At 41.3% G+C, this 22,229-nt stretch overlaps 1 protein-coding gene across 7 annotated transcripts in view; it reads left to right on the top strand.

Moving 5' to 3' along the window:
- The window catches only part of akap9 (A kinase (PRKA) anchor protein 9), a 211,579-nt gene that overhangs the window by 148,241 nt on the left and 41,109 nt on the right, over window positions 1–22,229 (top strand). For all 7 annotated transcript variants that reach the window (XM_080210240.1, XM_080210222.1, XM_080210231.1 and 4 more), the window contains 5 exons: window positions 1,761–1,913; window positions 6,412–6,555; window positions 12,474–13,463; window positions 13,729–13,896; window positions 16,553–16,613. In XM_080210240.1, coding sequence (XP_080066366.1) covers window positions 1,761–1,913; window positions 6,412–6,555; window positions 12,474–13,463; window positions 13,729–13,896; window positions 16,553–16,613 — 1,516 coding nt within the window. The remainder of the gene's footprint in view (window positions 1–1,760; window positions 1,914–6,411; window positions 6,556–12,473; window positions 13,464–13,728; window positions 13,897–16,552; window positions 16,614–22,229) is intronic.

Below are 22,229 nucleotides of genomic sequence, written 5' to 3'. Positions count from 1 at the left end.
GGACTACCTTCTGTCAGCAGCAATATCTTTCCTTGGACTATTCACTACTTCAATTGAGACCATCCATATTGTGAAAGCTGGCATTGAGTCACAATCTAAAAACTAACCTCAAAGACAGAACTAGAGAATCAATTGAAACCTACCCTTTCTACAGCCATTTATTTTATTCATTCATGGGACATGGGCGTCACTGGCTGGACAGCATTTATTGCCCTAGCTTTGTAACCTGAGGGGAGATGAGAGTCAACCACATTGCTGTGACTCTGGAGTCACGTAGGTCAGACCGGATAAAGGTGGCAGATTTCCTTCCCTATAGGGCATAAGTGAACTAGGTGGGTTTTTCCGACAATCAACAATGGTTTCATGGTTGTCAGTAGATCCTTAAATCCAGATATTTTTTATTGAATTCAAATTCCACCATCTGCCAAGACAGAATTTGAATCTGGGTCCCCAGAACATTAGCTGAGTTTCTGGCTTAATAGTCTAGTGATAATACTACTAGGCCAGTGCCTCCCCATTTGCAATAGGATTCCATTATTTAATATAATCTATAATCTTGTTTTATATATTTCAATGTCTACATTTCACAAACTATTTGGCTTGGAAGCATGACACATTTGAAGGTGATGGGAAGAGATAAATAGACTGTAAGGAACTCATGTGGATTAAAAGCATTGGCATAGATCTGTTAAGCCAAATTAATTGCTTATGTGCTGCAAATTCTGTGTGACCTGGAAAAATACAAATAGTTACTAAATAATGTTAGCATTACAAGAGATTATTTCTACGTACTTTAAGAACTTGAGATGTACATTATGGTGAGGAGACAGAGGCATGCTGATATTGTCTCTAGTAATCCAGAGACACACGATAAATGTTTGGGGACCTGGGTTTGAATCTCACCATGGCAGATGGTAAAATTTTGAATTCAATAAAAATATGGAATTAAAAGTTTAACTGATGACCATAAAACCATTGATTGGTGTAAAAACTCATCTGGTTCATTAATGCCCTTTAGGGAAGGAAATCTACAGTCCTTACCTGATGTGGCCTACATGTAATTCCAGAACCACAGCAATGTAGTTGACTCTGAAACGGCCCTAGCGTGGCACTCAGTTCAAGGGCAATTAGGCTGGGCAACAAATACTGGCCCAGCCAGCAACACTCGCATCTCATGAATTAATAAAAAAATGATTATTTAGAGAAAAGGTAGTATAATTAAATTAATTTTGAAATCCTTGCCTTTTCTATCAAATGCCTACGTGGATTTGTCATACCTTGCCTCAGCTACTGCCTTCTGTCCTATTTGCTTGGTCACATCATTTGCTCCTCTTACACTGGATTCGTACTGTTCATTTTGCAACTCATCATCGTGCCCCAATTCCCTGCAGCACCTTCCTATATTCCTCTGCCTTGCCCTTCTCTCCATGCTTTCCAAAATCTATGAAATGCACATCAACCCTTTTTCAGTCTGGCTCCTGAACTCCGGTTTCCACCTATTTCCCTTTCCACTTCCTTCTTGGATCTATAAACAACTCTTAGGTGTAGCTGATTCGAGAAGTATTTTAAAAGTTGTGAATGTACTTATTAAACTACATTTCTGTGTTATATTACAAAAAGTTGTCAGTTGATGGAATTTTAGCAGCTTGTACATAACATTTGTTTCTTGAATCCAATACACCTGTAACAAAAATTGGACAGTATTGGTGAACCGTTGAAAATCAATTTTATGACTTTGCTTGAATTTTGTTTGATTATAGATCACAAACCTAGAAGAACAGTTGGAGCAGTTTAGGGAAGAATTATTAAATAAGAATGAAGAAGTTCAGCAGTTGCTTATGCAGTTAGAAATTCAGAGGAAAGAAGCTGCCACTCAGCTGCAAGAGATTCAGCAAGAAAACAAACGACTTGAGGCAAGTATTTAATTGCACGTGCATTTACTCATCCAGTTCAAGGCTGTTTCTTGCACTCTACTTAATTGAAGGTCCAACCTGAATCTTAAACTGTAGAAATGCATTTAACTGCAAGTTACTATTTGAACTTTGCACCTTTAAAAAAAAGTTTTTATTTTAATATTGCAAAATATCAACATTTTCAGGGTAATTTTATCAGCCCTACCTGAGAGCTTAGCCGGCCTGAATAACTGTAGTAGTCTCCTTCTGAGTTCAGGACCTGTGTGGTATATTATGCTCTGTCCACTTGGTCCCTCCATCCTTGCAAGCTAACAGTTCATATCCAACTTCCTTTTACTTTCCAAAGTCTTTGAATGTCTTATTACATCTCATATTGATGCTCAGATTTCAATGAACTCCCATGCTTGGAACCCACTGTTAAGTTCTGACCGGGAATTACAACAGAGAGAAAATAATGAGGTACCACACTTGTGGATTTAAGTCAAACACACTTAAAAAATGTTTGTTCCAGGTTCAGGATGAAAGAATCTCACAAGACCGCGATTCCCTCTGCTTACATCATTACACGTCACGTAACATTATACTAGCAGAGATACAACCACTTAAAATATATAACACCCACCTATCAAGTTTCTGTCACAGCCACTGTCCCAAAACTGCCCTCACCAAGAGTCACAAATAATATCCTACTTGACTGCAAGAAGCCATAGTATCCCTCCACATCCTTCTTGACCTGTTTGCAGTTTTTATCACAGTTATCCTCTCCCAATATGTCTCACCGTTGTTTAGCTGGGTAGCACTGCACTCATCTGCTTTACTCTTATCTATCTAACCAAAGCCAGTGAATCAACATTCCTTTACAGTTATCTCCAGTGCTAGACAAAGATCTGTCTTTGCACCCTCCTATTTCTCACCTATATACTACCCATTGGTGACGTCATTCACAATCACATTTCCACAGCTATACTGGTGATCACTGCTCCACCTCATCATAAGAACATAAGAAATAGGAGCAGCAGTAGGCCATCTAGCCCTTCGAGCCTGCCCCGCCACTCAGTAAGATCATGGCTGATCTGAAAGTGGTTCAGTTCCACTTACCCGCCTGCTCCCCATAACCCTTAATTCCCTTATCGATCAGAAATCTGTCTACCTGTGACTTAAACATATTTAACGAGGTAGCTTCCACCGCTTCAATGGGCAGAGAAGAAGTTCCTCCTCAACTCTGTTCTAAACTGACCCCCCCTTATTTTGAGGCTGCGTCTTCTAGTTCTTGTTCCCTTTCTAAGTGGAAAGAATCTCTCTGCCTCTACCCTGTATAGCCCTTTCATAATCTTGTATGTCTCTACAAGATCAGCCTTCTAAGCTCCAATGAGTACAGGCCCATTCTACTCGATTTCTCCTCATAAGCTAACCCCCTCGTCTCCAGTATCAACCTGGTGAACTTCCTCTGTACTCTCTCCAAGGCCAATATATCCTTTCGCAAATAAGGGGACCAAAATTGCACACCTCACAAGTTGCGGCCTCGCCAGTATCTTGTACAATTGCAGCAAGACCTCGCCAGTATCTTGTACAATTGCAGCAAGACCTCCCTGCTTTTATATTCCATCCCCCTCATGATAAATGCCAACATTCCATTTGCCTCCTTGATCACCTGCAGACTGAATTTTTGCGATTCATGCACAAGGACCCCCAGGTCCCTCTGCACAGTAGCATGTTGTAATTTTTCACCGTTTAAATAATAGTCCGTTTTACTATTATTTGCATTGTCACTTAAGACTGCTTACTCCATCTTTGTGATGTCACCCAACTCTGCCTCTGCTCAGCTCATCTATTGCAGAAACCCTCCTCCATGCCATTCTTGCCTGAAAACTTGATTATGCGATTACGTTCCTTACTGGACTTGCACATTTTTGCCCTTTATAAACACAGTCATCCAAACTCTGCTTGTCCTAACTTGCACCAATTCCTGTTCACCTATCAAAATGCTGTGGTCGCTGACCAACAATGGCTCCCATTTAAACAATACCTCAATTTTAGAATTTTCTTTCACTGGCTATGGTTAGATAGATAAAAATGAAAGCTGATGAGTGCAGTGCTACTCAGCTGGACAATGGTGGAGACACATTGGGAGAGGACAACTGTGATAAAAACTGCAAACAGGTTGAGAAGGATGTGGAGGGATTGTTTGGCTACTATGGCTTGTCGCAATCAAGTAGGATATTATTTGTGATTTGGCAAGAGCAGTTTTAGTGTCGTGGCTGTGGCAGAAATTTAATTGGTGGGTGTTACGCATTTTAAGTGGTTGCATCTCTGCTCGTATAACATCACATGATCTATAGTGATGTAAGCAGAGGGAATAGGGTCTTAGGTTCTTCCACCTTGGATCTGGAACAAACAAACACCTGGCATCTCCTCTTCTTTGGAAACTCTTTTAGCTGTACAATTCTCAATGTGTACTCATCCAATTCTAGTCTCTTGGGCATCCCTGATTTTAATATTAATACCCTGCTTTCAGCTATTTAAGCCTGAAGTTCTGGAACTCATGTCTGTAAACACTCCTCCTCTCTTTCTCACTTTTCCTTCTTTAAGACACACTTTCTAAGCAGCGTCTTTGATCAAGCTTTTGATCAACTGCATGAGTATCTCCTTTGTGGTTCAGTATCATTTTGTTTTATGGTGCCTCTATGAAGCATCTTCAAATGCTTTATTACCTTAAATATAAGCTTTTGTTCTACTTATTCTAGTTATTTTGAAAGGTGATGTTGAGTTCTTCTGTCTTAATATGCTTTAAGAAGCACTTGCGGAAGCCATTTTCTGAAGGTCACTTCAATGTTAGCTTGGATAGTCAGAAACTTTTTTCCCAGGGTGGAAGAGTCAATTTCAAGGGGGATTAAGGTGTGAGGGGAAAGTTTAAAGGAGATGCACAAGGCAAGTTTTTTTTACAGAGGCTGGTGGGTGGCTGGAACTCGTTGCTGGGGGAGGTAGTGGAAGCAGATACAATAATGACTTTTAAGGGGTGTCTTAAATATATGAATATGATGAGAGTAGAGATATTTGGTCCCCAGAAGGATGGAGGGGTTTAGTTCAGATGGGCATTATGGTTGGTACAGGCTTGGAGAGTTAAAGGGCCTGTTCTATGCTGTAATTTTCTTTGTTCTTTATTACAAAGATATTGCTTGTTCCTTCCAGCAATGTCTGACTTAAAATGTTTTAAGCATTAAAATAATATAAAATGAAACAAGCAATATTGAAAGACTGTGCATCTTAATCTTTGAGAAAACTTGGGTGATTTTCCAACTTGTGCCACATTATACCACTTGTTAATGATATTTCCATTTAATCAGATTGTCAACGTGAAAGGGGATGAAAGAGGTGCACTCTATTCACAAAATTGCAGTAGAAAAACTCAATGTTGTAAATACAAAACGGATCCTGTGGCATCTAAAAAGAGAAAAGGAAGCAGATTAAAATTTTAAGGCATAAACTTTTTTCTCAGTTATGTGGACTGCCGGTGTTTGATCTATTATCAGGTATTCAGTTGTGGTCAGGGAATCTTTACTTACCCCTCACGCTGTCATCTCATGGGTCCAGCCACCATTCTCTGCTACCATCATCTGCAGATTTGAGTATCAGCCTTCATGTTTATGTTGTTGCCCCAAACTCTATCTTTCTTGACCTTTGGCTGTCCCTGTGCTATCAAAATATCATTTTAAATTATCCTTATCTTTGGGAAGACCAGAATTCTTGCCATTAGACACTGACAAAACTTTCAAAACCTTTCTACAGTGCTATCCTGTACCTGGCCAGAATTGCAGGTCAAATTTTCTCTCATTTTCAACTTCAATAGAGCACTCGGCCCTATTTTCTTCTGGTCACAAAGACGACTTCACTCCTGTAGCATCAGCCATCTTCATCCTTACCTAAACTAATTTGCCATTATTATCTTTAAAAAAAATGCTGTTGTAGCATCCAGACTTGTCATCTATTGTTTTTCTTCTCCTCCCTCTGAAGCTTCAATTCATTAAAAATACAGACATCTGCATTTTATTCTGAATCACTGCCTGGCTGACTGAAGTTACATCCTTGTTCCTCAACATCAACTTCAGAAATCAACTTGCTTTTGTTTAAAACACTTGTGGCTTTATCTCACCCTAAATTTGTAGTCTCCTCCATCCCAGACTATCCATTCTTATGACTGGCCTCTTGTACATAGTCACTTCTGTTCAATCACCCTCACCTCCCCCACCTCATTATTTCCTAAGCCCCATTCTGAAATTCCAATATTAAACCTTTTCACTTCTCTCTCCTGCTTTGTGATACTCCTTTTGAACCCACCTCCTAGGTTTTACACTAGCTTCTTAATTTTTTGTTTGACGGTTATATTTCCTTATGCATCTTAAATGCATTGGAAGATTTTTGAGTTAAAGGTATTATGTAGACACAAGCTGTGGGTTGGTCAGGTATGTATTCCCAAATTTTTGCTGTTTCATCTTTCCAGGATTTGCTTGTTTCTAACGGATCATCTGGTAATCACTCATCTATTGGAAACTTGACTCAAACCCTCAAGGAAAGAGATGAAATAGAAAAACTCAATGAACAAATTATAAAGTTTCGTGAGCGGTTTGATCTCACTCCTAACAAGGTAAGTAAAATCAAACAACACATCTGTTTATGAGCTGTTTCTACAATATATTTTAAAGATGAACAGATATTTAAGGATTTTCATTTCCAAATGTTAGTGTTTCTTGTATTTCACCAGTGAACCCGTAAACTCCTGGATTTAAAATTAGGGTTAACAAGATACCAGGTAAGATTTCCCTAAAAAGAGAGATATAGAGAGAGCATCTGATGTGGGCAGCATGGTGGCACAGTGGTTAGCACTGCTGTCTCACAGCGTCAGAGACCCGGGTTTGACTCCCAGCTTGTGTCATTGTGTGGAATTTGCATGATCTCCCCTTGTCTGCGTGGATTTTCTCGGGATGCTCCAGTTTCCTCCCACAGTCTGAAAGACGTGCTAGTTAGGTACATTGACCTGAGCAGTCACTGGACTGTGGCGACTAGGGGGCTCTCACAGTAACTTCATTGTAGTATTAAAAAAATTTACTTTTATATGGTCTGTAGCAATTTCAGTTGGCTCCTAGCTTAAAAAAAGCTAAAAGTCATAGAATCAACAGGGTAGAAGGAGGCCATTTGGCCCATCAAGCCTGCGCCAACAACAATTCCACCCATGCTGTATCCTGTAACACAACACATTTACCCTGATAATCCCTCTGACATTAAGGGGCAATTTAGTATGGCCAATCAACCTAACCCCCCACATCTTTGGACTATGGGAGGAAACTTGAACACTCAGAGAAAGCCCACGCAGACAGGGGGAGAATGGACAAACTCCACACAGACTGTCACCTGAGGCCGGAATTGATCCCTGGAGCTGTGTGGCAGCATTGCTGACCACTGCGCCACCATGCAACCCTAAGTGATAAATACAGTTGATCCAAATGAAATACACTTCAAAAAAAGTCATCAATACGTGTCCAAACACAGTGCTTTTAGGGAAGAAATTCTGTGTATGAAGGCATAATTACCAATGCCCCGGTTAAGGGAATGAGGGTGCACAAAAGACCATATTCAGAGGAAAATCCTGTCATTGGATGACTAAAGGGTTCTAGGAAATTAGAGGAATAAGCAAGGGAAAGATAGTGAAGTTGAGAATGCTAAACTGGCCCTCTTGCAGATGGAAAGCCAGTGTTTTTGTTCATTCACAGGGTGTGCACATTGCAGGTAAATTTTGAGTTATTGCCCATCCGAATTGTCCTTGTTTCCGGTCAACGGTGATGAAGGGGTTTGATATGGCGGTTTGAATGTTACGGGTCACTTGTCAGCCAAGCCTGAATGTTGTGCAGGTATTTCTGCATGCAAGCATAGGTTGTTTCATTATTTGAGGAGTCGCGACTAGACCTGAACACTACACAACCATCGTCAAATATTGCTGCTTCTGGTTTTATGACAGAGGGTAGGTCATAGTGGCAGCTGACGATGGTTTCGCCAACTACATTGTCCTGAGGAGCTCCTTCAGCTACATCCTGAGGAAGAGATGAATGGCCACAATATCCACAAATACTTTCTTTGCGCAGAGTAGGTATACACCCAATGGACAGTCCAGCCCTAATTTCTGTTGACTTCAATTTTGCCAATGTAATCAAGCCATATGCTGTCTTGATGTCAAGAATTGTCACTCCCACCTGGTCTTGCCAATGTTGTCCATGTCTGAACCAAGGTTGTAATGAAGTCTGAAGCCAAGTGGACCTGTTGGAACTCAAACTGAGCATGGTGAACAGATTATGTATTGTAAACAAAACTTTTTGATACCTCCCGTCACTTCAATGACCGAGAGTAGATTGATGGGACAGTAATTGACTGCATTTGTTTAGTCTTGCTTTTTGTGAATAGGACATAATTGGGCATTTTTCCACTTTGTTAGATGGTTGTTAATGCTGTATATCCTGGAACAGCTTGGTTGTAGGTGCAGCTAGTTCTGGAGCAGCAAGATGCTGTCAGGCTCATAACTTTGCCAATGCACTAGCTCTCTGGCAAATGTAATTCCACAGAAGGGGGGCAGAACATGTCTGAGAAATTATAGAAGTCAGCTTAATGTCAGATGGGAAAAAATAATGGAAACCTGCTAAAAGAGAATAGAACATCTAGATATGAGAAATATTATGAAGAGTCAGCATGGATTTCAAATGGGAAAATCTTACCTGATCAATCTTTTTGAATTTTTTTGAGGAGGTAACCAAAAGAATAGATGGTGATAATGCAGTAGATATGTTTGTTCTGAGTTTCCAAAAGACCCCTAATATGATATCCCATAATATTTGACAACATCAAAGTTTGTGGCGGCAGAGGAAAAATGGCAGAAAGGATTGCTAGCTGGCTTCAAGACAGAAAGAAGAAATTGGGAATAAAAGATAGTTATTCAGAGTGGCAAAAGTTGGAAAATGAAGAGAAAAGTAGTGCCAAATGGACACGCAGCATAAAATTCAAGCCTGACAACCAGCGCCTCCAGCCTGACAGCCAATCAACGGATAGCCAATATGTCACGCAAACTGGTTGTAATGGACTTCTCCATGGGTCAGTGTTGGACCTTTGCTCTTCCTGATATATAATAATGATCTAGACCCTCAGTGCACAGGATACAATTTCAAAATTTATGAAAGAGATGAAGCACTGTGAACTGAGGAGGATGGTATAAAACTTCAAAAGACAAGATGGCGGAATGGGCTGACAAATGGCAGATGAAATTCTATGCAGAAAATTGTGATACATTTTGGTGGGAAGAACATTGATAAGCAATATAAAAAGTACAATTCTGAAAGGAGTGAGGGAGCACAGAAGGATGTACATATGCATAAGTCATTGAAGGTGACAGGACAGGTTTTGAGAGTTAATAAAGCAAACATTGTATTTGGCTCTATTGTTAACGATATAATAGCCTCAGCTGGACTATTGTGTCCAGTTTGGAACACTGCATTTTAGGGAAGATGTGAAAGCATTTGAGAGAATTCAGAAAAGATTCACAAGAATAGTTCCAGGGATGAGAAATTTCAGTTCTGAGTGGTCTGGCAGGCTTAAAAGTAGATAGGCCTCCAGGGATGAATCAAATGTATCCCAGGCTATTGAGTGAAGCAAGGAAGGAAATAACAGGGACGCTAGCTATTTTCAATTCCTTTCCAAGTTTATTTATTAGTGTCACAAATAGGTTTACACTAATACTGCAATAAAGTTACTGTGAAAATCCCCTAAGTCCCACACTCTGGCACTGTTCAGGTACAGTGAGGGAGAATTTAGCATGGCCAATGCACCCAACCAGCAGGTCTTTTAGACTGTGGGAGGAAACCAGAACACCCGGAGGAAACCCATGCAGACACAGCGCGAACGCACAGTCTCTGCACAGACAGTGACCCAAGCTGGAAATTGAGCCTGGGTCCCCAGCACTCTGACGCAGCTGTGCTCACCACTATGTCACTGTGCCACCCACCACATAAGAAATAGGAGCAGGAGTAGGCCATCTAGCCCTTCGAGTCTGCCCCGCCATTCAATAAGATCATGGCTGATCTGTCGTGGCTCGGTTCCACATTCCCGCCCTCTCCCCATAACCCTTAATCCCCTTGCCTATCAAAAACCTATCAACCCACGTCTTAAATATATTTAGCGAGGCAGCCTCCACCACTTCAACGGGCAGAGAATTCCAGAGATTCACCACCCTTTGAGTGAAGAAGTTCCTCCTCAACTTTGTTCTAAACCGCCCCCCCTTTATCTTGAGGCTGTGCCCTCTAGTCCTACTGTCCTTTCTGAGCAGGAAGAGCCTCTCCACCTCTATCCTATCCATCCCATTCATCATCTTATGTGTCTCGATGAGATGTCCCCTCATTCTTCTAAACTCAAACTAGGCTTGTACTCGTTAATTCAGTCTCTCCTCATAGTTCAACCCCCTCAACTCTGGTATCAGCCTAGTAAATCTCCTCTGCACTCCCTCCAAGGCCAAAATGTCCTTGCGTAAGTGCGGCGACCAAAACTGCACACAGTACTCCAGCTGTGGCCTCACCAGTGCCCTGTACAGTTGCAGCAAGACCTCCCTACTTTTATATTCAATCCCCCTCACTATGAAGGCCAGCATCCCATTCGCCTTCCTGACCACCTGCTGCACCTGCAGGCTGGGTTTTTGCGACTCATGCACAAGGACCCCGAGGTCCCTCTGCACCATTGCATGCTGCAGTTTTTCGCCATGTAAGTAATAGCCCTTCCTACCATTATTCCAACCAAAGTGGACAACTTCACACTTGCCAACATTAAATTCCATTTAAATACCACAGCCATAGGAGAGGTGACAATGGACTGGAAGACAGCCAATATGGTACCATTATACAAGAAGGAAGGCAGGGATAAACTAGGAAACTATAGACCAGTCAGTCTAACCTCAATGGTGGGGAAAGTATTGGAAGTAATTCTGAGGGACAGCTTTAATCTGCATTTGGGAGGCAGGGATGAATCAAGATCAGTCAGCATGGTTTTGTTAAGGGGAGATTATGTCTGGCCAACTTGATTGAATTTTTCAAAGAGGTGACCAAGTGTGTAGATGAGGACAATGCATTTGAAGTTGTCAGCTTCAGCAAGGCTTTTGATAAGGTCCTGCATGAGAGACTGCTAGCGAAGTAGAGCCCATCAGATCCACCGAAATTTGAATAGGATCCAGAATTGACTGAGTGGTAGGGAGCAGAGGGTGATGGTTGAGGAATGTTTTTCAAAGTGGAAGCCTGTAAAGTAGGGTCCTGCAGGAATCAGTGTTAGAGCCCTTGCTGTTTGTGATTTAGATAATTGATTTGGACTTAAATGTAGGAGGACTGATGAGTAAGTTGAGAGATGATATGAAAATTGGTGGGATAGTAAATAGTGAGGAAAATAGCCTTAGATTACAGAAGAAAATAGACAGGCTGATTAGTAGCAGATAGATTTCAACCTGGATAGGTGTGAGGTATTGCACTTGGATAGGACAAACCAGGCAAGGGAATACCTGTTGAACAGCAGAACCTTGGGATGCACCGAGAATCAGAGAGACCTGAGTGTGCATGTACATAGGTCTCTTAAGCTAGCAGAACAAGTGAATAAAGTGATTACGAAGGCATATGGTATACTTGCTTTTATTAGCCAAGGCATAGAGTTTGAGCGACGAGGTTATGCTGCAACTGTATGAGACGTTATTTCAGCTACAGACAGCGTGGGAGTGAAGTTCTGGAATCTGCGTTATAGGAGTGATCTGATAGCACTGGAAAGGCTTCAAAGGATTCTATGATAGGAGATTTACCAGAATGTTGCCTGTACTGGAGAGTTTTTAATTGTGAAGAGAGATTGGATGGAAATGGATTGGAGTTGTTTTCCTTGGAGCAGTGGAGACTGAGGGAATCATGATTGAGATGTGTAAAATTGAAGAACATAGATAGACAGGAAGAAACTTTCCCATGGTAACAAGGTCAATGACCAGGAGACATAGATTTCAGGTAAGGAGCAGGAAGTTCAGAGGGGATGTAAGGAAAAAGCTTTTCACCTGAGACTGGAACTTGCTGCCTGAAAGGGTGGTGGAGGCAGTCACCCTCATAATATTTTCAAAGTATTCAGATGTGTACCTGCTTGGAGCAGAGTGCTGGAAAATGGGATTAGAATGGTTAGGGGATTGTTTTTGACTGGCGCAGATGCGATGGGCTGAAAGATCTTCTCTATGTCGCAGATCTCTGTGATCCTATGACTTTATGATCCAGTGGGCAAGGGAAAAGTAAGTGAGGGTAAAACTAATACGCTTGTGTCCATTGCAACAAGCAAAATGTGCATGTGAATTGACAGAAAATTTAGTTTACATAGAGATGGCAGAGAGTGGGAGATTCAAAGCTTGTTAGAAATGAAGAAAGTTTGTGTCATAGGGAAAAAAAATCCCTGTTGGAAACATTACATTTGTATAATCCTAGATATTCTATATAACTACTCAATGTTCTTTTTTTTATGTTTTAGGTCACTGGGAAAAATGAAGAACAAATCAAGGAGCTGGAAGCCCAAATAGAATGTCTAAAATGTGATCAAGAACGCCTAAAAAAATATTATGAGGAAGAGGTTGAACAGTTGAATGAAGTAATAGAAAAGTTGCAGCACGATCTGACAAAAGGAATACCATTGGGACTAGTTTCTTCTGAAGATGCAGAGACTTTGAAACTTCAGCTTGATAAGATGATGGTAGAGAAAGAGCTGTTGCAGCAACAAATGGATAAGCAAAATGAAGAATTAATGCTTTCAAAGCAGAAACTAGAAGAACAGAACAGAAGATTGCAAATTTGGGAATTAGAAATGATAAAAACCCAAGTAGAGAAAAAGGATGTTTTTTCAGAAGACCCCATCAGTAGTGTGGAAGTCAGAATGCAGGAGCTACAGGCAGCTATGGAAAAAAAAGACGAAGAGTTAAATTCATGTCACCTGCAAATACAAAGCCTAAAGGAACAGGCCCAAACTGAAATTGAAATGCATGAAAATCAAATTTTAATTTTGGAAGAGGCCCTCAGGGAGAAAGTAGCAACAGTTCTAGTGAGCCAAGCACAGTTAAAGGCAGTGCAGCAGCAAATAAGGATATGTGTGGAGCAACAGAGGAGTCAAATTAAAGAAAGAGAAGCTGTTTCTGATAATAAGGTAAAAACACCCCTGGAACACCCACAGGAAGAAGAAATACAGATATGCCTAGAAGGAACGAAATATACCGATCCAATTATTCTGCAAAGGCAGGAAATGATAACTGTTGAACACCAAACAAAAGAATTAACCATGTTAAGAGAGCAGCTATCTGAGGCGCAACAGCAATTAATTAATCTCCAGAAAGAACTTGAATTTGAAAGGAAAGTACTTTCAACTACTCAAAAAGAAGCAGCAGAAAAAGAATTGTATCACATGTTAGAAAGGACAAAAGAACCAACAGGAGAACAAGACAATGAGAGGTGGATTTCAACATCTTTAATTGTAAGTATATTCTAACTGTTAATTATAGCCAAATGGTGCTGCTTTAACAACATTTAAAAATCAAATAATCAAATACCAGGTTACTGTAAGTTATAGAATAGTTTTCCATGGCTAGATCAACCCCAACAAATTTTTAGGCTACAATTGAATGATGTTAAGATTTGTTTCATAGGTAATTTTTTGGGACAGATATTTTTTGAAATTCAACAGTTTATTGTGTTCATATATCAGTTCTGAAAACTCTGTTCATAATCTGCCTTTGCAGGCTGGTGAGAAGAAAGTTTCACACTTAGAAACTCCTGTTCAACAAGGATCCACCTCCATAACTGATCTAGTTTCTGAACTAGAACAGGTCAAAGCTGAAGCTGCAGTAACAAAAGAACAATTAAATAATTACAAAGGTCAGACTGAGAAACTCCAAGAGGACTTACAGGTACAGACTGGGCACTTGTGTTTCTGTATTGGGAAACTGTTGCTACATAAGCAAACTGAGGTTACATGTATTTTACCTGCAAACAGGGATAACTACTTCCTCTTGCCCCTCAAGTTCCTTCTCTTGTTCGCTGTTTTCATCTCAGTCTTGTCTTCTTCCCTTCCTTTGTTATCTCTCTTGCTACTCTTCAATCCTCCTTTATCTTTGTTTTCCTTTACCCTCTCCCTTATCTCAGTGTCTCCTCCATTTTGCTATGCACAGTGTAATCCATTGTAACTAGCGATCATCTTGAATAAGTGTATTAGCTTACAATTGATTTTAAGGATGCAATATTTTTAAGGAAAAGGATTACCAAACTAGTTTAATGCTGAGGAAAAAAATCATTGATAACTGGTAAAATTATTTCCAAAACCTTGTAAAAGATGAGTGTTCATAAATAGATTGAGTTTCTTTAGTGCACCCATTTTAGCAATTAAGATGACAAATATATTTTTTTAAAAAAAACCTTTGTACTTGTACATGTAAGAGATATTCACAGATCCTCACCAATAATGATGCATCAGCACCAAACAGATAATGTACGCTTAGTTAGTCAGCTACCAAGATTACTTGGAAAATCTATTAACAGTGCAAACCAAAAATGTTTGTTGAAAACCATAATTGTTCCTTTTTTAGGCAAAAGCACTAATCATAATAAATCTTCAGAAAAAACTCAAAACTGCAAAGGAAGCCTTGTTCAAAGAGAAAGATCTCCATTTGGAACAAGATGCCCAAACTCAGAAATGCTGTACCACAGAACCAAAACATACTTTGGCCAAAGAAAGACCAATAAAAATCCTGATGGACTCAGCAGTCCAAACCAAAATATTGACTTCTGATGATGTGATAGTTCCACTGACCACTTGTAAAAATGCAGGACAGCAGACTAATTTCCAGCTTTCACACCTTAATTCTTCAGAGGAAGTTACAAAAATAAGAAGTCAGTGTTCTGAAAAACTTGATCAACTACAAGAGCGCCATGGTGTTGAAATGGCCAGACTGGAAGCAAAATATTCTGCTGAAACAGAAGCCTTGATAAGGGACCACACAACACAAATGAATACACTGAGGGAAGAATATGATGCTGTCAAAGCAATGATTAATAGCTCAAGACTGGTTAGTACTCATTAAAATTTCAATAAATGAAGGCATACATATCACATTTTGCCCAAGAATCTTGTTTAAGAATTTAGTCATTTTTATGTAGTAACAGGTTAAAATATTTAACAAGGATTATCTATTCCGGCATGCTTAGATTAACACTCTCAGATCCTTATACTCATCCAATTCTGACTCCAATTTTTATCACTCCACCATTGATGTTAAGCTTTCAGCTGCATAGACCTTTGCTCTTGAATTCTGTACTTGAATCTCTCTACATCATTATTTCTCTGTCTTCAATTAGGGCACTTCTTAAAATCCTACCTCTTTGGCCAAGATCTTGGTCACCAGTCCTAACATAACGTAGGTGGCTTAATGCCAGATATTTTGATAATGCTTCTGTGATGCACCTGGGTCCATTTTACAACATTAGAAGTGCTATGTGGATACAAGTTGTTGTGTATAAAATAAGGACATGTAAAACTATTCAATCTTATTCTTATAATAATAATATAGACATGATGCCACATAATGAAGAGGCAAAAGTGGCACATGACCTCTGTTTTAGCAATCTTGCAAAATTAATTTGACTTCGTGGGAAATTATAAATAAAAGCTGTTATCGTGCAGCTTCAAAACATACATTTGATATAATAGTCACAATGTGGCATGTAATGTGGATAATATTTCCTCCCCCCCAGCCCGCACCACCTGTTTCTGCTGTGCTTTTTTCTCCTTAGCGAAGAGTGTTGCCTTGATTTCCTTTGTCACACTCATCAAAAGGGAGTAGGGGTCAGAGAAACTATCCACGATAGATGGTCCAATTTTCATCTTTGAGAAGGCTAGGCAAGCACCATGGTCATGCCTTCAACAACTGTTTTAAAAAAAAACAATTGATGTGGTAGCCTCTTTCAGGTCTGCATTGAAGGGGTAAACTATAATCAGCTCTGCTTGAATATGACAAAATTTGGTCCTGGCTTGAGGAGGGTGAAATAGAGGCAGGCAATGAAGGTTGGGGCTAGTTCCAATGATCCAATAAAATCTATAGAGAATGGACTGCATTTTTAAAAATGTTATATTTCTTAAAAAAAAATGCAAAAAGAGAAGATGTATTCATATCTTGCACAACAGGAATCCTATACAGGGCATTCATAGTGCCACTCGAGAATCAGAACTTCAGACGACTTAAACTAGCTCTTAAAATATTCTGATATCACAAATAGTAGAATGTAGTGGTGAATTTATTTTCTTGAAATTATCATCATGTTAATAATTCAAGATTTGGGGTTGGTGCCTTTGCTGCTTTTACAATGTTCACCCCTTTGTATTTTCAAACACTTCAATCTTTTGTTTTTGTCTCTACTGTCAGTTTAGACTTTTAAGTTTGCCTTTAATTTATCAAGTTTTTTTTTGCTGCAGCCTATTGATTTCTATATAGATTTTATTTTTTATAAATATTTGATTGCCATTATGACATTCTACTCTAATTTTTTTGTTACACTTTTTTCTATACTCAGACTCGTCTTGATAGACCAGAAGCATCCATTGCATTACAACTCAGTGATAGAGATGTCAGTGGTAAGAACTTTTACATATTTGCACCTACTTTTTGATTACTTTTTTAATTTTAAACTCCTTGAAACAATGTTGCTGAGAAAAGATAAATATTAGTTTTGAAAATATAAGAGTTGTTACTTGTACTAATGTAGGCTTAACAAAAGGACGCATTTTTTTCTTCTCAGATACAATAGTGACAGTTGCCTGAGAAGAGGAAATGTTTATATTGCAGGATGTTATTTGCTTTAGTAACTCTTAATCTAGGACCAATGACTAGGACATTTGATTTGCACACTAGAATTAATTATCCATTCAAAACGTGCTTACAATATTCTTTAAAATGACTTTTACCTTTTTAATAAACTCATTGGTTAAGATATTCTTGAAATGTAGAAGAGTTTTTAATCTTCAGTGTATATGCAGCTGGGACACTTTATCGAACTAAGTTTATATTTTAAAGTTTGACCTTGAAGTAAGCAAGAGGCAGAATGACTAAGTTGGACTGTGCAGTAATTTTCAAGTTATTGTTTCAGATTTTGGACTTGATTTATTATTGTCACATGTATTAGGATACAGTGAAAAGTATTGTTTCTTGTGCTGTACCAATAAATCATACTGTACATAGAAGGAAAGGAGAGTGTGCAGAATGTAGTATTTTAGTCAAAGCTAGGGTATAGAGAAAGATCAACTTAATACAAGGTAGGTCCATTCAAAAGTCTGATGGCAGTAGAGAAGAAGCTGTTCTTGAATCAGTTGGTACGTGTCCTCAGACTTTTGTATCTTTTCCCGACAGAAGAGAGTATGTCCAGGGTGCATGGAGTCCTTGATTATGCTGGCTGCTTTTCCGAGCATGGGAAGTATAAACTGTGTAGATGGATGGGAGGCTGGTTTGTGTGATGGGCTGGGTTATGACCCTTTGTAGTTTCTTGTGGCCCTGGACAGAGCAGGAGCTATACCAAGTTGTGATGCTTTCTATGGTGTATCTGTAAAAGTTGGTGAGAGTCGTAGTGGACATGCCAAATTTCCTTAGCCTCCTGAAAAGGTAGAGGCATTATTAGGCTTTCTTAACTATAGCGGCAGCATGGACAGGTTGCTTGGTGATCTGAACACGTAAAACCTTGGAGCTCTTGGCAGTTTCCACTTCATCTGTGTTGATGTAGACATTACGCTTCCTGAAGTCGATGACTATCTCCTTTGTTTGGTTGATGTTGAGGAAGAGATTATTGTCGTCACACCACTTCACCAGATTTTCTATCTCCTTCCTCTGTTTCATCATAGAGATCTGACCCACTATGGTGGTGTCATCAGCAAACTTGAAAATCAGGCTGGAGGGGAATTTGGCCACACATTCATATGTGTACAAGAAGTATAGTAAGGAGCTGAGGACACAGCCTTGTGGGCACCAATGTTGAGAATGATCATGGAGGAGCTGTTGTTGTCTATCTTTACTGATTGCAGTCTGTGGCCAATTTTAAGCAGACTTCAGGAAACTCCATAGTTTTCCAAAATGCAAGTGTCCATCTAACAAGATCATCAATAGCTAGTAAACTTAGAGTAATTAAATGAGACTTCACATGTGAAATTAATAAATGCTAAATGGCCAGTGGTAATACTCTATTGAATTTGGTTGTGGTTCCAGAGCCTGGATCCGGTGCTTCTCCGCTTCTTCCCAGCCCACCATAACCAATCCCCTCCTGGCTACTGCAAAGTTGTTGTGAGACATTATTTAAATAATTAAATAAACGCATCTCCCCAGTGGCAATATTTCGAAGAGCCTCTTTCTTTGTCCAGAATAATCTATATCATAGCAAATTTAATTGCTGAACTTGTTAGCTCATGATTGATCTGTATCTCAACTCTATTTACCCACTTTTGCTATGTTTCTCTTAATATTGTTAACTAACAAAAATCTACTTGAATTTTTCAACTGACCTTGCCTCAACATCTTTTTGAAGAAGGGAGTTCCGTACTTTTTGCTCATCACTCACTGTGAAGAAGTGCATTTTGAAATTAAACCACAAGACATAGGAGCAGAATGAGGCCATTCAGCCCATTGAGTCTGATCAGCCATTTAATAACATAAGAACATAAGAAATAGGAGCAGGAGTAGGCCATCTAGCCCTTCGAGCCTGCCCCGCCATTCAATAAGATCATGGCTGATCTGTCGTGGCTCAGTTCCACCTTCCCGCCCTCTCCCCATAACCCTTAATCCCCTCTCTTATCAAAAACCCATCAACCCGCGTCTTAAAAATATTTAGCGAGGCAGCCTCCACCACTTCAACGGGCAGAGAATTCCAGAGATTCACCACCCTTTGAGTGAAGAAGTTCCTCCTCAACTCCGTTCTAAACCGCCCCCCTTTATCTTGAGGCTGTGCCCCCTAGTCCTACTGTCTTTTTTGAGCGGGAAGAGTCTCTCCATCTATCCATATCCATCCCATTCATCATCTTATACATCTCAATGAGATCTCCCCTCATTCTTCTAAACTCCAACGAGTACAAGCCTAGTTTATTCAGCCTCTCCTCATAGCTCAACCCCCTCAACTCCGGTATCAGCCTAGTAAACCTCCTCTGCACTCCCTCCAAGGCCAAAATATCTTTGCACACGTGCAGCGCCCAAAACTGCGCACAGTACTCCAGCTGCGGCCTCACCAATGCCCTATACAGCTGCAGCAAGACCTCCCTACTTTTATATTCAATCCCCCTCGCTATGAAGGCCAGCATCCCATTCGCCTTCCTGACCACCTGCTGCACCTGCAAGCAGGGTTTTTGCGACTCATGCACAAGGACCCCAAGGTCCCTCTGCACCGTCGCCTGCTGCAGTTTTTCGCCCCGTAAGTAATAGTCCTTCCTACCATTCTTCCTACCAAAGTGGACCACCTCACACTTGCCAACATTAAATTCCATTTGCCATTTCCTGGCCCATTCGCCCAGCCTATCTAGATCCTTCTGCAGACTCTCCACACCCTCCGCACAATTTGCCGTTCCCCCAATCTTGGTGTCATCAGCAAATTTCGACATCCTACACTCGGTTCCCTCCTCCAGATCATCTATATAAATGATAAAAAGCTGAGGCTCCAGCACCGACCCCTGGGGCACTCCACTAGTCACCATCCGCCAATCCGAATAGCACCCGTTGACCCCCACTCTCTGCCTCCTATTTGACAACCAATCCTCTATCCACGCTAACACCCTACCCCCAAATCCATGTCCCTCGACCTTCTGCAATAACCTCTTGTGAGGTACTTTGTCAAACGCCTTCTGAAAATCCAGAAAGACCACATCCACCGGCTCTCCTCTATCCACCGCCCTAGACACATCCTCATAGAACTCCAGTAAATTTGTCAGACACGACTTCCTTTTAATGAAACCATGCTGCGTCCGCTCTATCAAGCAATTGCCTTCAAGATGCCTCGCAATTTCCCCCTTAATGACGGATTCTAACATTTTACCTACAACAGACGTTAAACTAACCGGCCTATAATTCCCCGCCTTTTGCCTGGCACCCTTCTTAAACAACGGCGTAACATTAGCCGTTTTCCAATCTTCCGGCACTTCCCCGGAATCCAGCGACGTCTGGAAAATAACCACCAAGGCATCCACTATCACCTCCGCCATTTCTTTCAGAATCCTCGGATACATTCCATCTGGTCCTGGGGACTTGTCCACAATCAGCCCCTCCAGTCTGTCGAGCACTGCCTCTCTAGTAACAGTAATGTCATTAAGACCCTCCAGTCCTACCACCTTTCCATCACTAACACCTGGCAAATTATTCACGTCCTCCTCCATGAAGACAGAAACAAAAAAGTTATTCAATACCTTAGCCATATCCCCATCCCTCACCACTAGGTCCCCTTTCTCATCCTCTAAAGGACCAACGTTCACCCTAGCCAGCCTCTTCCTTTTTATATATTTATAAAAACTCTTGCTATCCTTTTTTATATTAAGCGCTAGCCCAGCTTCATAGTTTCTCCTACCCTTCTTTATCAACTTCTTTGTCAATCTTTGTTGACATTTAAACCTCTCCCAATCCTCTTCTCGCCCACTACTCTTAGCTACTCTAAATTCCTCCGCTTTTAATTTAACACTTTCCTTCACCTCCTTCGTTATCCACGGCTTATTACCTCTCCTCCTACTGTCCTTTTTGACCATTGGAATAAATTTCCGCTGAGCACCAAGAAAGATCTCCTTAAAGATCCTCCACTGCTCCTCAGCAGACCCTCCCTCCAACGCGCTCCCCCAGTCCACATTCGCCAATTCTTCTCTCATCCTACCGTACTCCCCTCTATTCAAACAAAGTACACGTGTCCGGGAACCCACTTTCTCCTCCTCCATCTGCACCAGAAACTCCACCATACAATGATCACTCTCCCCAAGAGGATCCTTCACCGCAAGGTCCCTAATTCTACCCGCCTCATTACATAGCACGAGATCCAAGATAGCTCTCTCCCTCGTCGACTCCAACACGCACTGTTCCAGGAAATTATCCCGGCAGCATTCCAAGAACTCCTCCTTGAGCCCACTGCGTCCAACATGGGTGGACCAATCAATATGCAGATTGAAATCCCCCATAACTACGGCCGTCCCATTCCTGCACGCCGCACTTATTTGCGCGTTAACAGCCCGCCCCACCTCCAGATCATTATTCGGGGGCCTATAGACGACACCCACCAGCGTCTTCCTCCCTTTGCTGTTCCTAATCTCCACCCACAACGATTCCACTTTCTGCTCCTTGGCTCCAATATCATCCCTTGCTACCACCTTGATGCTATCCTTAATCAGCAGAGCTACGCCCCCCCACTTTTCCCTCCTGCCTATCCTTCCTAAACACTTGATAGCCCTGTACATTCAGCTCCCAGTCCCTGTCACCTTGCAGCCACGTCTCTGTAATGGCCACCAGATCGTATCCATTTGTGTCGATCTGCGCCACCAGCTCATCCACTTTATTCCGAATGCTTCGTGCATTCAGATAAAGCGCTTTCATCCCAGCCTTCACCTGGACCCTATTTGCCGTAACGCCACCAACCATACTCACGCCCCCTACTCCCTCTATTATTGGGACATCCTCGGCCTCTTCCCTTACCTGTACCCTATCCTTAACTTTAGACCTCGTAATGTCACCTACCCTCGCACCACACCCCCCCCCCCCCCCCCCCCCCCCCCCCAATTAGTTTAAAGCCCTGTCTACAGTCCTCTTTACTCGATTCGCCAGCACTCTGGTCCCAGCATGGTTCAGACCAACCCCATCCCGCCCGAACAGGTCCCACCTACCCCAATACTGCTGCCAGTGCCCCATAAATTCAAACCCATTCCTCCCACACCAATCCCTGAGCCACCCATTCACTTCCTTAATCCTGTCAACCTTACGCCCGTCTGCACTCGGTTCAGGCAGTAGCCCAGAGATGACCACCTTTTCGGTTCTACTTTTTAATTCCATTCCCAGCTTTTCATACTCCCTCCCCAGATCCTCAGTCCGCATTTTGCTTACATCGCCGGCACCCACATGTACCACAACGACCGGATTCTTACCCTCCCACTCCAGGTTCCTCTGCAGCCCAGCTGCGACATCCCAGACCCGAGCACCAGGCAGACAACACACCCTTCTGTGCACTTTGTCATTGCGACAAAGGACAGTGTCAA

This window comes from Carcharhinus amblyrhynchos, chromosome 2, assembly GCF_965287045.1.
Source record: "Carcharhinus amblyrhynchos chromosome 2, sCarAmb.v2.hapA, whole genome shotgun sequence".
Lineage (NCBI taxonomy): Eukaryota > Metazoa > Chordata > Chondrichthyes > Carcharhiniformes > Carcharhinidae > Carcharhinus > Carcharhinus amblyrhynchos.
The sequence above is the reverse complement of the archived record's forward strand: the minus strand, read 5'-3'. Positions and strand labels throughout refer to the sequence as shown.